This window comes from Hippopotamus amphibius, chromosome 6, assembly GCF_030028045.1.
Source record: "Hippopotamus amphibius kiboko isolate mHipAmp2 chromosome 6, mHipAmp2.hap2, whole genome shotgun sequence".
NCBI lineage: Eukaryota > Metazoa > Chordata > Mammalia > Artiodactyla > Hippopotamidae > Hippopotamus > Hippopotamus amphibius.
Window position 1 is genome coordinate 39,150,270 of NC_080191.1, and position 14,140 is coordinate 39,164,409.

General features: G+C 37.5%; 1 protein-coding gene across 1 annotated transcript; it reads left to right on the forward strand.

Annotated features, from left to right (window-relative positions):
- Positions 1-7,562: 7,562 nt before the first annotated feature.
- On the forward strand, positions 7,563-8,609 carry TAAR9 (trace amine associated receptor 9). The gene has a single exon (XM_057739808.1). It carries the CDS (start codon positions 7,563-7,565, stop codon positions 8,607-8,609), a length of 1,047 nt encoding a protein of 348 aa, XP_057595791.1.
- The last annotated feature ends 5,531 nt before the right edge of the window (positions 8,610-14,140 follow it).

Below are 14,140 nucleotides of genomic sequence, written 5' to 3' on the forward strand. Positions count from 1 at the left end.
GGAGCAGTTAGGACCTTACCTGTTTTAGGTGAAAGAATAGCCAACTCTTCTTCCTAATACATCTGGATCTCCTATATAAATAGGACTGTAAAACATGGGGTGGGAGCTCTTTGGACTCAGTGAGTGACGTCTTGTGGTCAGTCTTTGTAGCTGTTATAAACGCTGTCACGACTATAAAGTGCAAGCACATGGTCAAGTAACAGTGAAAAAAGTGCCAGAAACAGCCAAACATGTATGCAACCACATGTATAAAGCCACACATATATAATCTGTCTCTTTCTTGTACAAATAACAAATTGAAGCCCAGAGTTTGAAGATGTGTTCAGGGTCAGAGAAGTTAGAAACTTGCAAGCAATCTGTCCTCACTAACTCACTTCAGAGTCTCTTTGACTGGAGAACTTTCTACAATAAACACCATCAGCCTGGCTCTTCCAGGGCCCTCCCCTCACCCCCTCCTTATCTCCAGAATGTTTCTCCTCTCTCTTTCCAGAGTTCTTATCTCAGAGCGCTGTAATTGTTTACTTGGCCTCTCCCAAACTAGACTATGAACAGGTTAGGGGTTGTGGCTTTTATCTGCATTCTTAGCATGTGGTGTGGATACCTGGCTCTAGAAGGAGCTTAGCAAGTGTGAGTGGAATGAACGGACTTGATTTTCTGACTGAGTTTAGAGCTCTTTGCTTTCTAACAGGGCTGCTTCCCCGGGGCAGTGTTTCTCAAAGTGTTCTGTGGAGTGCCAGAAGCATTTGGGGTGCTTGATTTAAAAAAGCACATTTCACCTCAGTCCTAGAGATTAGAACTTCTGGGTACAGAGCCTAGAAATCTCAAGCACCTCGTGATTCTCATGAAGACAAGTTCAAAAACTTTTCTGTGACTTGTTTGTGTGGAGGAGCAGCTTGGAAGGGAGACAGTTGACAGTCCCTAACTGGCATGCTTTCAAAGTGTTTGGTGTGGGCCTTATTTTGGGGAGACGGGTGGTGACTCATTTTTGAATAGACACTTCCCTTCTGGTCTTAGTTATCTTTTGTTTGGTCAGTTTGGTATTGGTCAGAGTGACCGCTAAGGGGCAGCAGAGAACAGGGGAAAAATGAGAGGGTCATAAAACAGACTGGAGACCTGAGAAATAGATCAGTAAGAAAGACCTTCCCAGAAATAATGAGTGAAGATGCCCTAATTCCCTTCATACTCTTATTTACTATTTTAGGGATTTAATTTTCAAGCATCATAATTTATACTTTTGTTAAGTAAATGATTTTTTGATTATGGATAAATTTCCCTCAAAACCAAGAAACTAGTGTTTAGAAACACCATTTTTCTTAAAACCAAACAAACTACCCCAACTAAAGATATGTTCTGACCCCAAGTGGAAATAATTTAAGAAGTGGAAATAATTTAAATTGTTGGAAAAAAACTCGTATCATTTGAACTATGTGATGGAGACTATTGTATCAATAAGATTTTGGTTAAGAAACAATAATTTGTGAATAATTTCAGAACAATTATTGTACCTAACTTGTTCCATTCGTTATAAAAGAGAGCCAGCATGTTGGACAATTTTATTCATAGTCTGGAATTGTAAACTCATTAGTAACTTGCATGTGACCTGTGAAAAGCAATTTTATTGTGTTATAGTGGCACTTAGAAGATGCCTGACACACAGTAGATTTGAAATAAAGAATCATTCGCTTAACACTGCCAGTTCCCTGGGTGATTGATTATGACCTATGATGATGGTCCCAAATAGCTCCCTCCAGTCTTTTGAGTTCTACACGGATTTATCCATTAGTCACTGGACAGTTCCCAATTTGGTTGTCCTTAAACATCTCAACTTCAACATGTCCCAACTGGAAATCCTCTCCCCTCTCCATGCTCTACCCAGACATTCTCCTCCACTTGATTATCTCAGCCTGAAAGTGAGGCATTGTCCTAGAATCTTCATTCTTTCTCATTCACAGCACTGAATCCATTTGTAGGTGGTTTTATGCAGAAATTTAACTCATTAGAAAGGTTTAGTGTAGATTCCAAAACCTACAGAAAGTCAAGAGAACCATAACTTGGACATGCTTGATGGACATGGGCTGGCAGGGAAGTTGAGAGAAACACAGTTCTTCTGGCCTGGAGATCCATGATAACCGTGGACACTGGGAAGAGTGTGGGAATCTCAGAAAGAAAAGAGCCAGGTTGGAGGATTCCTAAATTCTGTCCACCTGCAGCTCTGGTTGACGGCTAAATGACACATGTGCCAAGCAGATGAACATAGGTTGAATAAAGACAATGGATCTCAAATAAGAGGACTTACCCTCCCCGGAAACAGAGTCTACTAAAAGAAAAGAGATAATACACAGCAGAGAAAATAGCTCAGAGAGTTAAAACCAGAAATAAACGGAGAGCAGCTTTGAAAATTCCCTGAGCAGACAAAACCAGTTTAGTTATACAAACAAAGCTTAATTTAGCTCATTTTGCAAGACTAACTTGACCTGGGTCTTTCTTCCTTATGCCTCTAGGAAATCACAACCAAGCAAAACTGGAACTATTTCCAAAATTGATATGAGGTAACCACTAACCAACTCCCCATCATTTAAGAAATTTCTAACTATAACCAGTCACTGTGAGGAATAAAGTCACTGCCTTCTCGATAGATAAGCTGTTTTGAAACAATATACTCCTGAGCCGTAACCCAAGTTTTGGTTTGCGTGCTCCTGTCTCACAAACTGTCTTTTGGTGTGGGCACAATACGCTTTTATTAATCACTACTTTCATGATTTGTGGTTGCTTTAATGATACTTCTGCTATTTCTGAACTTTTGAGGAGAGTCTCCAAAACTTAATATTCAACATGTCTAGAAGACAGTCCAAAATTACCTAATATACAAACAACTAGGAAAGTGGGACACATTCCCAAGAAGGAAGAAAATCAACTGAGACCAACCTTGAGATGACAAACATGAACAAGGGGATAGGAGGTCAAAGCAGTTGTTATAACTACCCTCAGTGAAGTACAACAAAATATGCTCCCCATAAATGAAACATGGGAAATCTCAGCAGAGAACTGAACGCAATGAAACACCAAAGGAAAATTCTAGAACTGACAAAAATATAGTATTTGAAATGAAAGATTGTTAGGTGGGTTTAGCCAAAGCAAAGTTACAGAGAAAAGAGTAGTGAAGTTGGTGATAGATGATGAGAAATTATCCAGTATTAAGACCAGGCAGGGAAAAAGATTGGAAACAATAATGTAGCCTCAGAGAATTGCTAGATAATACCCAATGGTTTATCATAGTGTAACTGCAGCCCTAGAAAGAGAGCTTTAAGATTCCCAAGCAGACACAAATATGTGAAAAAATGAGAGCCAAATATTTCTCCCCATGGCACATTTACGATTTCGAAATTTTTAAAAATTGAAGTTCTGAATAATTAAATACTACTATTTGAGTCAGAGTTTTTCTAAAGCTGAGGTCTGTGTTGTTAACTGCCCCACTATATTCTGCCTTAATCATAGGTGCTCATTCAATTAACAAATAAAATAAACTGTGAAAAGCAAAACAAAATAATCAATACTATTTTCAGGGCAAGATGTCCAGGTTTGCTAGACAAAATCACCTAAATATATATGGTGAAACAGCTCTCGAAATGAAATCAAAGTGATGTGATAGGCCTTTTTTTGTTTTGTCCTTTTAGCATAGACCTAATCCACCCAATACAGTTGCAAGTAGCCCCACGTGGCTATTTTAACTTAAATTTATTAGAATTAAAAGGAATTAAAATTAGATCAGTTTCTCAATCACCACGTATCCACATTTCGAGTGTTCAATAACCACCTGTGAATAGTGGCCGTCATATGGGACAGTGAAGGTTATAGGATGTTTCTTTCATCACAGAAAGTTTAATTGGATAGCTGGCTCTGTGATAAACTATATGTGATTCATATCAAATAACTAACAAGAGCACTGAATCAACAAGGACATGAAATCTTGTTTCCTGTGATCTAAAGCTTCAAACATGGTCCAAGAATATTTTAGGCCTCAACACAAAGGGTTGTAAAATCAGAAAATAATAAAGATGACATAGCAATAAGAAAAATAAAAAATAAAAGGGAAACAACAAATATATAAAAGGAGGGATAAAAATGAAGGAGAAAACAATAGACAAAAAAAGAGAAAAATTAAAATTAATGAAATTAAAAAAAGATTTTAGGGAATCATTAAGACTTTAAAGCAAATGTTAAAAATGTAGTGCAATAGTATGGACCTGACACTTGGCAACTAAGAGTATTTTCTTTGGCATCCCTCCTCTTAGGGACGCACCGTGCTCCTGTGTTGGCCTCTGACTGCTCTATGTTTCAGGGCCAACCAACAAACACTTCTTTTCTGAACCTTCTGTTGCACAGGCACATGTCCAGATTCCAGTTTCTCAGTGTCTATGCTAGGCAAGAATGGATTGTCTATGGATATAATGTGATACTAGATATGAAAAATATTCTACTACATTGCTCCTCACAGTAAAATACACTTTCCAGAGAGCTGTTAAACATGATGTTTGGCTAAGAATTTCCAGCATTTGCGGAAATTCAAAAAAAGTTTAAAGGGCCTGTTTATGACATCTTGCCGAGGAGGACTGGTGGTATTACTGTGTCTGTGCTCTTCCTAATTAATCATTTATATCTGCAGAAAATCGTCCTGTTGCATTGGCTAAACGGTTTTTCTAGACTCTCATCAAATTCTCCTCCCATCCCATCCACTGATGATTCTCATTGAGTCAGTATTATTGTCATGGTTCCACAATTATGATGCTCCAACTCCAGCACTCTCTTCATATGTCTCACCTGGCACTTGGTATGCTACTGTAGTAAACAGCCCTTTATCTATCTATCTATCTATCTATCTATCTATGTATCTATCTATCTATGTATCTATCGATCTCTCTACCATCATTTCTCTTTCATTCTCTTTCACTCTAATTAACATGGCCTCACAGTTTCTTACTGTTTTTTCTAATGGCATATATATACATATATGTATATGTATATACGTATATATATATATACACTTTTTTTTTACTCTATTTGTTTTAGCACTCAAATTGTCCCATATTTGGCCAGTGGGAGCCCATTCATGCTGTAACAGTGTCCTTATGAAAATGTTCCAAGATTAAAAAAAAAAGTGTCTGATATAAAAATAGGTTCCAGTTTCTTCCTATACTTTCCCCATTCCATGGCTTGGATGAATCATTTCTTTGAGAAGCTAAAGCTCCTTTTACTGGTGTAAAATAGTATGAACCAAGATGTGGGTCTTAGGCTTATCACTTAGTGCGCATCACTCCTCAAGTGTCTTTACTTGTAGGGAAGGGCAAGTTGTGAGACACTCTGTAAGACTGAAGGCTGCTAATTTAAGGCCCAAGTGGAAAGAGCTGAGGAAGGAGTCACTCTCCTTTTGCACAACAGCAGTATTGCTTGAGCACCAGTGAAGTGGGGAGCCTAAAGCTTGGAGAGACAGTATCCTTTACATAGGCACTCAGACTCTCAGGCAGGGCACCATCTGTGGTGGCCGTGGTGAAATTTCTTCAGCCAGCTGGAGAATACAACAAGAGATGTGGTGGACCTCATCCAGAGAGCTGGGGGAGAAGAAGAAAATATGGAGGTGTCAGATGGTCCTTGTATTGGGTAAATTGGCCTGTGAGCTCATGGATGCACCCACCTTGGGAATCCCAGCAGTAACTGGGAGACACTCTCTAAGGAGGAAACTTAGATTTATGCCTGTAAACCAGTGAGGACTTAAATAAGTATGAAGTTGAGAAATAAAAGTAAAAATGAATTGATTTAAAATTCTTGGACTAGTAAAGCCTGAAAATACCACAGGCATAGATACACACACACCACACACACGCTCATACTGCACATACACAAACATTTAAATTCACAGATTAACAAAGCCGATTAACTAGAGAGTATAGATAGATAGAGAAAAGACCCCTGTGTTCACAAGCCTTTTTTAAGAACCTGCACTTTGAACAGAAGCCAGGCCTATGGTGTGGGGTAATGTCAATAATAGTAGTCTAGGCTTTAGTTCAAAGAAGATGCAGATGCAAGGTTGTACTTTTCATGGTTACATGGAATAAAAAAAATAATTAGTTGGACTTCCTAGGTGGCGCAGTGGTTAAGAATCTGCCTGCCAATGCAGGGGACATGGGTTCGAGCCCTGCCCCAGGAAGATTCCACATGCTGCAGAGCAACTAAGCCCATGTGCCGCAGCTATTGAACCTGTGCTCTAGAGCCTGTGAGCCACAACTATTGAGCCCATGTGCTGCAACTACTGAAGCCCACATGCCTAGAGACCATGCTGTGCAACAAGAGAAGCCACGGCAATGAGGAGCCCAAGCACCACAATGAAGAGTAGCCCTGCTCGCCACAACTAGAGAAAGCCCATGTGGAGCAGTGAAGACCCAACACAGCCAATAAATAAATAAATCCAATAAATAAATAAATAAATTTAAAGCCAAAAAAAAAAAAAATTAGTCACTCTTGTTTGGTGAACTCTGTAAAGTGTCTGAAGACTATTCCTCTGTATAAAACCAAACAAAAAAACAAATGCTGGGAAAAACCAACTTGGTCTCTGCTTTAATTTTGGAGGACTTTGCACCAACCCGTTCCCACCAGAGACGCAGCTAATCTAGAACCACCCCCATCTTCACTAAGACCATTCCCAGTTATACCTCTCCTCTCTGGTAGGTTTAAAACTATAATGCTTTTTAAAGATAGGAAGGTGAGGGGCTAGGTGAGTTATTGTTTATTTTAATCAATCTTACTGATTTTAGACATCTAAAACTGGCTATTAGCAGGGAAAGTAATTACACACTGGCTATATACTAGAATCAACATGGTAAGAATAGTTCTTCAGATTGTCTCAAGCTATCCAGACCATGAAGGAATACAAAAAGAAAGAAATAAAAAACCTACAAACTCTGAAAATATAAGCAATAGAAGAAACCTATTCCTCAAAGAAGTTTAGCAAGCTATTATGAGTAAATGTTTTCTCAGTCTTTACACTCTATACTATGGGGATTTTTGAGGGTATAATTTGAAGGAGATGTAATTTATTTCTTCCTTCTTGGAAAAAAATGAAGTGCAGTTTATCATTACTGCTGAAAAGACTACTCAAGGGGGATAGCTTAGTAAATAAAACAGCCTTTGGTAGCCTAATTAGTTCTCAACTCAGGTGGTTACAAGCGAGATTTCAAAAGGTAAAGTAAAACAAAAAAGGGATTTTCTAGTGATTCGCTAAGTACGTTTTATAAAATATGTCATTGGACTAAGTGTGTGGACTATAATTTTAATGACTTTCTGCAACAAGTCCTCACTCTAAATATATTAAAAACTGAGCAATACTTTTTGGAAAGACCAAGAGGTTATAGTTAATATGTTGCCCCAAATGGGAGAAAAGTTACTAGCTTTCATTTTAACTAGAAATCATTTTTCCTTTTCCAGAAGCTTTTGAAATTGCCATCTCCTTCTTGTTTTAAATTGCTGAAACAGAGAATGTGAGAACCTGAAATCATTCAAACAGGAAAGCAATGGTGAACAATTTCTCCCGAGCTGAAGTTGTGGAACTGTGCTACGAGAATGTGAACGGATCCTGTGTGAAGACTCCTTACTCACCAGGTCCTCGGGCAGTTCTGTATGCAGTCCTTGGTTTTGGCGCCATGCTGGCTGTGTTTGGAAACCTCCTGGTCATTATTGCTATTCTTCACTTCAAACAGCTGCACACACCTACCAACTTTCTGATCGCATCCCTGGCCTGTGCGGACTTCTTGGTGGGGGTGACTGTGATGCCCTTTAGCACAGTGAGGTCTGTGGAGAGCTGCTGGTACTTTGGGGAGAGTTACTGTCAATTTCACACTTGTTTTGACACTTCCTTCTGTTTTGCTTCTTTATTTCATTTATGCTGTATCTCTATTGATAGATATATTGCTGTTACTGATCCTCTGACCTACCCAACCAGGTTTACTGTCTCGGTTTCAGGAATATGCATTGTTCTCTCTTGGCTCTTTTCTCTCACATACAGTTTTTCTGTCTTTTACACGGGGGTCAATGAGGAAGGGATTGAGGACCTAGTAGCTGCTCTGACCTGTGTAGGAGGCTGTCAGGCTCCACTGAATCAAAAATGGGTTCTACTTTGTTTTCTTCTGTTCTTTACACCCACTGTCGCCATGGTGTTTCTATATGGTAAGATATTTTTGGTGGCTAAATATCAGGCCAGGAAGATAGAAAGTACAGCCAGCCAAGCTCAGTCCTCCTCCGAGAGTTACAAGGAAAGAGTAGCAAAGAGAGAGAGGAAAGCCGCTAAAACATTGGGCATTGCAATGGCAGCATTTCTGGTGTCTTGGCTTCCATACATTATTGATGCCATGATTGACGCTTACATGGATTTTATAACCCCTCCTTATGTTTATGAGATTTTAGTGTGGTTTGTTTATTATAATTCAGCTATGAACCCCTTGATATATGCTTTCTTTTATCCATGGTTTCGGAAGGCAGTAAAACTTATTGTAAGTGGCAAAGTCTTAAGAAGTGATTCATCAATGATTAATTTATTTTCTGAGGAATCAGATGCAGATTGACAAGAGTACTTCAGGGACGTTAAAACTAACATGGAATTAGGGTCAAGTTTAAAACTAAACTCTTGGGTCTAGAGAGAGAAGTATAATTGCCAACTAGGAGGCTCTTATGTTCAGTGGTTAGACGTTCTAAAGCATCTGTTTTCTTCGTACATTTTGGCATGTTTTGTTCTTAGAATTTAGCAATAAATGAATAAGATTTGCTGATTATTTCACATTTCATTTTCTTTTATGCTTTTCTGATTCTCTACCTTTGCCTCTGAAATTTCTCATTTCTTCAAATAATTTGAATTTTGTAAATCCTTCTATCCTTGTTACCAGTGTTTATTTTCCAAAATATGTATAGGGGAAAAAAATTCCCGCCTAACTTGAAGTTAGATTTTTGGGGGGCAAGAATATTCTTCCAAAATATATTTTGTTTGAGAAGTAAATACAATTTTACAAATTCTTGAAACTTTTATTAATCTAAAAGGACTTTAGAAAAAGCTGCAATCTGAAACTTCCTAGTAAATTAAACATTGAAAAACACTGAAGATCTTGTGTTTTCCAAACCCTGGCAATGCCTCCTCTCCATTTTACAGACACTGTGTTAACAAAGAACATGAACAGTGATTACAGGATTACACTATGTTTTACTTTTGGAGAACATGATTTTTATGGTCAAATGAGCTTGTGGAGAAAAAGATGGTTTCTGTACTGCTTTTTTGGCAATTTGAAGGAAAATAAGAATTTTATAAAAAACCTAATTGAAATTAACATTTTTTCACTTTTGAGTTCATTGTTCTAGACACTGTATTTGGCATTGGAAATACAAAGCTGAATGACCCAAACATAACCAAGAATTATTTCAAAATAACAAGTACCCAAATTGTTATTCTCATCTGATAACATCTGTTAGTGAAATGAATTTTTATTCAGTTTAATTAAACATGTATGTTGAGTACTTAAGATAAATAAAAAATTTGAAAAAAAACTAATAGGTTGACGTGCCTTCTCAAATCTTTGAATCACAGCCTTAAATCTTTGTTTAGGTAGCTGATTAGCACAGACTATTCTGTAACAAACTTGCTTCATGAAATGAGAGGAGATCACTAAGTGAATAGAGTTACATAAACATTACGAGTTATGTGCTTTTTACATGAACCATTTGGAAATACTTTACACAAGATTAAGCTGTTTCACATTTGTGCTTGAATACCTTTCAAATAGAGCTGACAGTGTTTAGGAGGAAAAAATGTCAAGATAAAAGAGCATGAAAGGTATTTGCGGCAGAATACCTGTGTGGTTCAGACCATGATGTTATGGAACAGGTCTACTGGCCACCTTTCAGAAGGTCTCAGTTACGGTGCCTCACACTCACTACCCAAGAAGAGCTCAAAGCTTGTGTCCCTATGATGATGAATTAGGATTATTGCCTTCATAGAAATGTGTGTTCCTTCCCTAACTGCAAGTGTAAACTGACACTGACACTCATAAATACCAAGGAAAACCATTTGGGGGACTTAAAATATATATACACTGTTCTGATCACTTGCACTATGTAGAGTGTACTTTAGATGAACTGACTGCAGAAATAAATACTGTCCAGTGATGTTTGTAAGCTCTTATTCACATCCGTAAGTGAAGAATACTTCAAATGTACTCTTTCTTGTTTATTTTTCTACTCTCCTAGAGGTTCTTCATAAAAGAAGTTTTTTGATGAAAAGAAACAAAACAAAACATAGCACTTGGTTATTTTCCCCCAGACTATCTAGATGATGAGCACCGCTCCTTTCTTCTGCATCTCATTTATTGATACAAATAGATTAACTTGTTGGCTTGCTGCATACCAAGTTGCTGCAGAGCCATGAATGTATTTGCCGCAAGACACACTGAGGATGGGGATGGAAGTAGGCAAATTATTACAAAGTCGTAGTCAATCCACTTATGCCCCTGGTTGTAGACTTCACAAATCCTATGTCTCTCACAAGTACATACTATCATTAAAAATACATGTTTATTTTTATTAATAAAATACACATTTATTTAAGAGCATTACTGAATGCATAATTGCTCTTGTCCAACATGTATTTTTCTCAATCGGTTGATACTAAAAGTATAGCTTCTACTTTAAAAACATATTGTATATTTTTTTAAAATATTGAAATGGAGTGTTCAGACATAGAAAATTACAGAACAATTGCTGTCTTTTGCTTCAGTGTTGGTTGGGATTACTGCAAATTTATCAATTAGGGGCAAGGCTGTGAATAACCCTTCGATAACAAATTACAAAGACAGAATAGACCATCATTAATACCTAGGTCCTCTTAGAGAAGCACCAATGTCACTGGGCATTGCTGTAACAGCATTTCTTTATTTGTTACTGATGTCACACCTGAAATTCACAGATTCCCCATGTGTTTACAACCTTTGAAGGTGCTATGTTTATTTTGTTTCAGCTATAACGTGCTTGACTTATGTTTTCACTCTTCATTTTTGACACATTACAACCTATTTAAATATGAGTCTTGAAGAATGATTCTTCAGTACTACATTTGCACTTGAAAAAAGCAGAAATATTCTGGTAATATTAATTAAAAAGTCAAATTAATTAAAAGTGAGCATTAAAGGCAACTGTCCTTAGACACGCAGGAAATTTATTTTGGTTATTATATTTTAAAACTAAGTTTACTAAAGTACATTAGCAAAAATTTTTAGATATTTTCCACCTTTAGATAGGTATATTCTTATATTTTACATATCAGGTAATTTGATATTTACTAGCAATACTAAATTGCTCTGTACTTTTTATTTGCTGGTAACTATTTTTCCTCATTATTTCAATACCTAGTACAGTGCCTTGCACTTAGTAAGCCCCTAAAGATATTTTTTTAGCAAATGAATAACTATTTTCATCCAATAAATAATTGTGTACTTTTTTTTACATTAAAAATCTGCATCCTTTTAAATTTGGTTTTCTAAAGTAGAAAATTTTTAGTAGTCAATGTTTAGGAAAAATCCAGCTTTGGCTATTGATAGGGTTTGTCTAAATCAATCACTAAAAAAAATTACATTTAATGAGAAAAAGTGCTACAACACATAAACTTCCATAACACCAAGTCTCCCCACCCAAAGTAGGAATACATAAGGTGATACCCCAGAGTTTTACTGTAAGAATTACAAACATCCAGCTGTTTTTGGAAACATGCACCTTCTTTTATCAGCAAAACCTAAGAATGTCATCAGAGTCTAGAGTGAGGTGTTAAAGCTAGACTGCCTGGGTTTGAATCCCATCTATACCATTTCCCAGCTTCAACCTTGGGTAAGTCACTTACCCTTTGTATGTCTTAGTTGCTTACCTATGAAATAAAATGACAATAGAGCATTCTCATTGAGGTCTTGTGTAAAAATTAGCATGTTTTAAAACAAATCTATAGCTTTTGGAGATTGAAGAGCCAATAAACAAATAACTATCACATAAGTATTGTTTATTGCATATTTTATAAATCTTCTGAGCAGAAAGAATTTCATTAGGATGTTTTATATGATACACTTTCAGAACACATCTTTATAAGATTGATTCTCTGAAGTTATACTATCAAGCCTTTTAACCAAAAGGGCTGTTTGGCTACTGTACACAGTGTTGGAAAAAAACATTATTTTATAATTCGTTCAGAAAAACCAAGAGCATTTCTCAGAAATGAAAAGGCATAGACTATATTCCCAGGTATAACATAATAGCTGATATATATATTTTATTCTGATCACACACACACACACACACACACCAGTTATAAAGATAAGTACTGAATTTTGTCTAGTGCCGAAGGGCAGTATTTCATCAGTTTCTAAGGACAATACAAAGATAAGCAGTATAGACCATTTTAAATATAAGAATAGATAAGGTTTCTTTTTCTTTCTTTCTTTTTTATCCATGTTTGGTCTTTGTTGCTGCGTGTGGTCTTTCCCTAGTTGTGGAGAGCGGGGGCTACTCTTCGTTGGGGTGTGCGGTCTTCTCATTGCAGTGGCTTCTCTTGTTGCAGAGCATGGGCTCTAGGGCACACAGGCTCCAGTAGTTGTGGCTCCTGGGCCCTAGAGAACAAGCTCAGTAGTTGTGGCGCTCGGACTTAGTTGCTCCGCAGCATGTGGAGTCTTCCTGGACTAGGGATCGAACCCATGTCCCCCCTGCATTGGTAGGTGGATTCTTAATCACTGTACCACCAGGGAAGTCCCTCAGAGAGAGATTTGAAGATGCTATGCTGTTGGTTTTACCAATGGAAGAAGGGACTACAAGCTAAGGGATGCAGGTGGCCTCTAGAAGTGGGAAAAGGCAGGAAACAGATTTTTCCCTAGAGCCTTCAGAAAGATGGCAGCACTGTCAATTCCTTGATTTTAGTCCAAAGAGACCCATCAAATTTCCAACCTCCAAAACTATAAGATAATAAATTTGTGTTGCTTTAAGCCACTAAGTTGTGATAATTTGTTATAGCAGCAATAGGAAACTAACACAATACCAAAATCCCAAGTCAGGCACCCCTTGTATGGCTGCAGACACCCCTTTCAAGCTGGTGCTTATGTAACAAACAAACCCAAATGCCATTAGCCAATCAGCAGCACTCAAAGACTGCTTTCCTAATATAGGGTAGTTCATGGCCCTTTGGCTTTAAGAAACCTTCCCTATTTCTAACCCCAAGACCCTAGTCTCTCAGAGCCTAAATCTGTGCTTGTTCGCTTTCCTGCTTGGCAGTAAAAGTTTTCTAATCAGAGCGCAGTCTTTGTTCTCATATTCTTCATTATCTTTTCTTTAGCACCCCAAAATAAAATAATAAATAAATCAAAACAATACAATAGTAGCAACATGGACATTCTCTGAATCTATGTTTCCTGATACCTACTAAATATCTGTTTTCCTCTTTGCAGTTGACATTAAAATATCAGTCATTGCTCACTGTTTCCTTGACTTCCCTACCCATTCCCATTCATTCTCAGTTCACAGCAATTTGGATTCTATCTCCAACATTCCCCCAGAAGAGGTGGAATCACGTTCATTCATCGGTGGTCTAGTTGTTAATGCCAACAGACAGTTCTCAACTTTTATTTAACTTGACCTATCGCCAACCTTTGACACTCTTACTGTGCCCACTTTCATGAGCCTCCTTCAACCCATGGGGGTCTGTGGGACCACTTTTTCATGCTTTCCCATCTGCATTTCTTTGCAAGCATACGTTTGAAGTTAGTATACATCCAATTCCTTCTATTTTCACTGTATACTTTCTAAACAGATCAACAAATACTTACTATCAGATATAGCCTAGGCATTATGGCAGGTGTATAGGAGGCAATCACATTTACTCCTATGGCCTCAAAAACACCGGTATGCTGAGGAATCTCAAATGATCATATCTAGCACAATTTCTTTCCTGAGCTAAAAATTTATGAGCTAAACTACTCACTGAAGAACTCCAGTTTTATGTCCCTCTGACCAATCCCAACTTAATCTATCATCTGTCCCCCCAACTGTACTTTCTCCTATATCCTGTGTCTTTCTTGCTGGC

What these genes read in the sequence shown, in the direction of transcription:
- TAAR9 (XM_057739808.1), top strand. Translation starts at nt 7,563, where the DNA reads ATGGTGAACAATTTCTCCCGAGCTGAAGTTGTGGAACTGTGCTACGAG.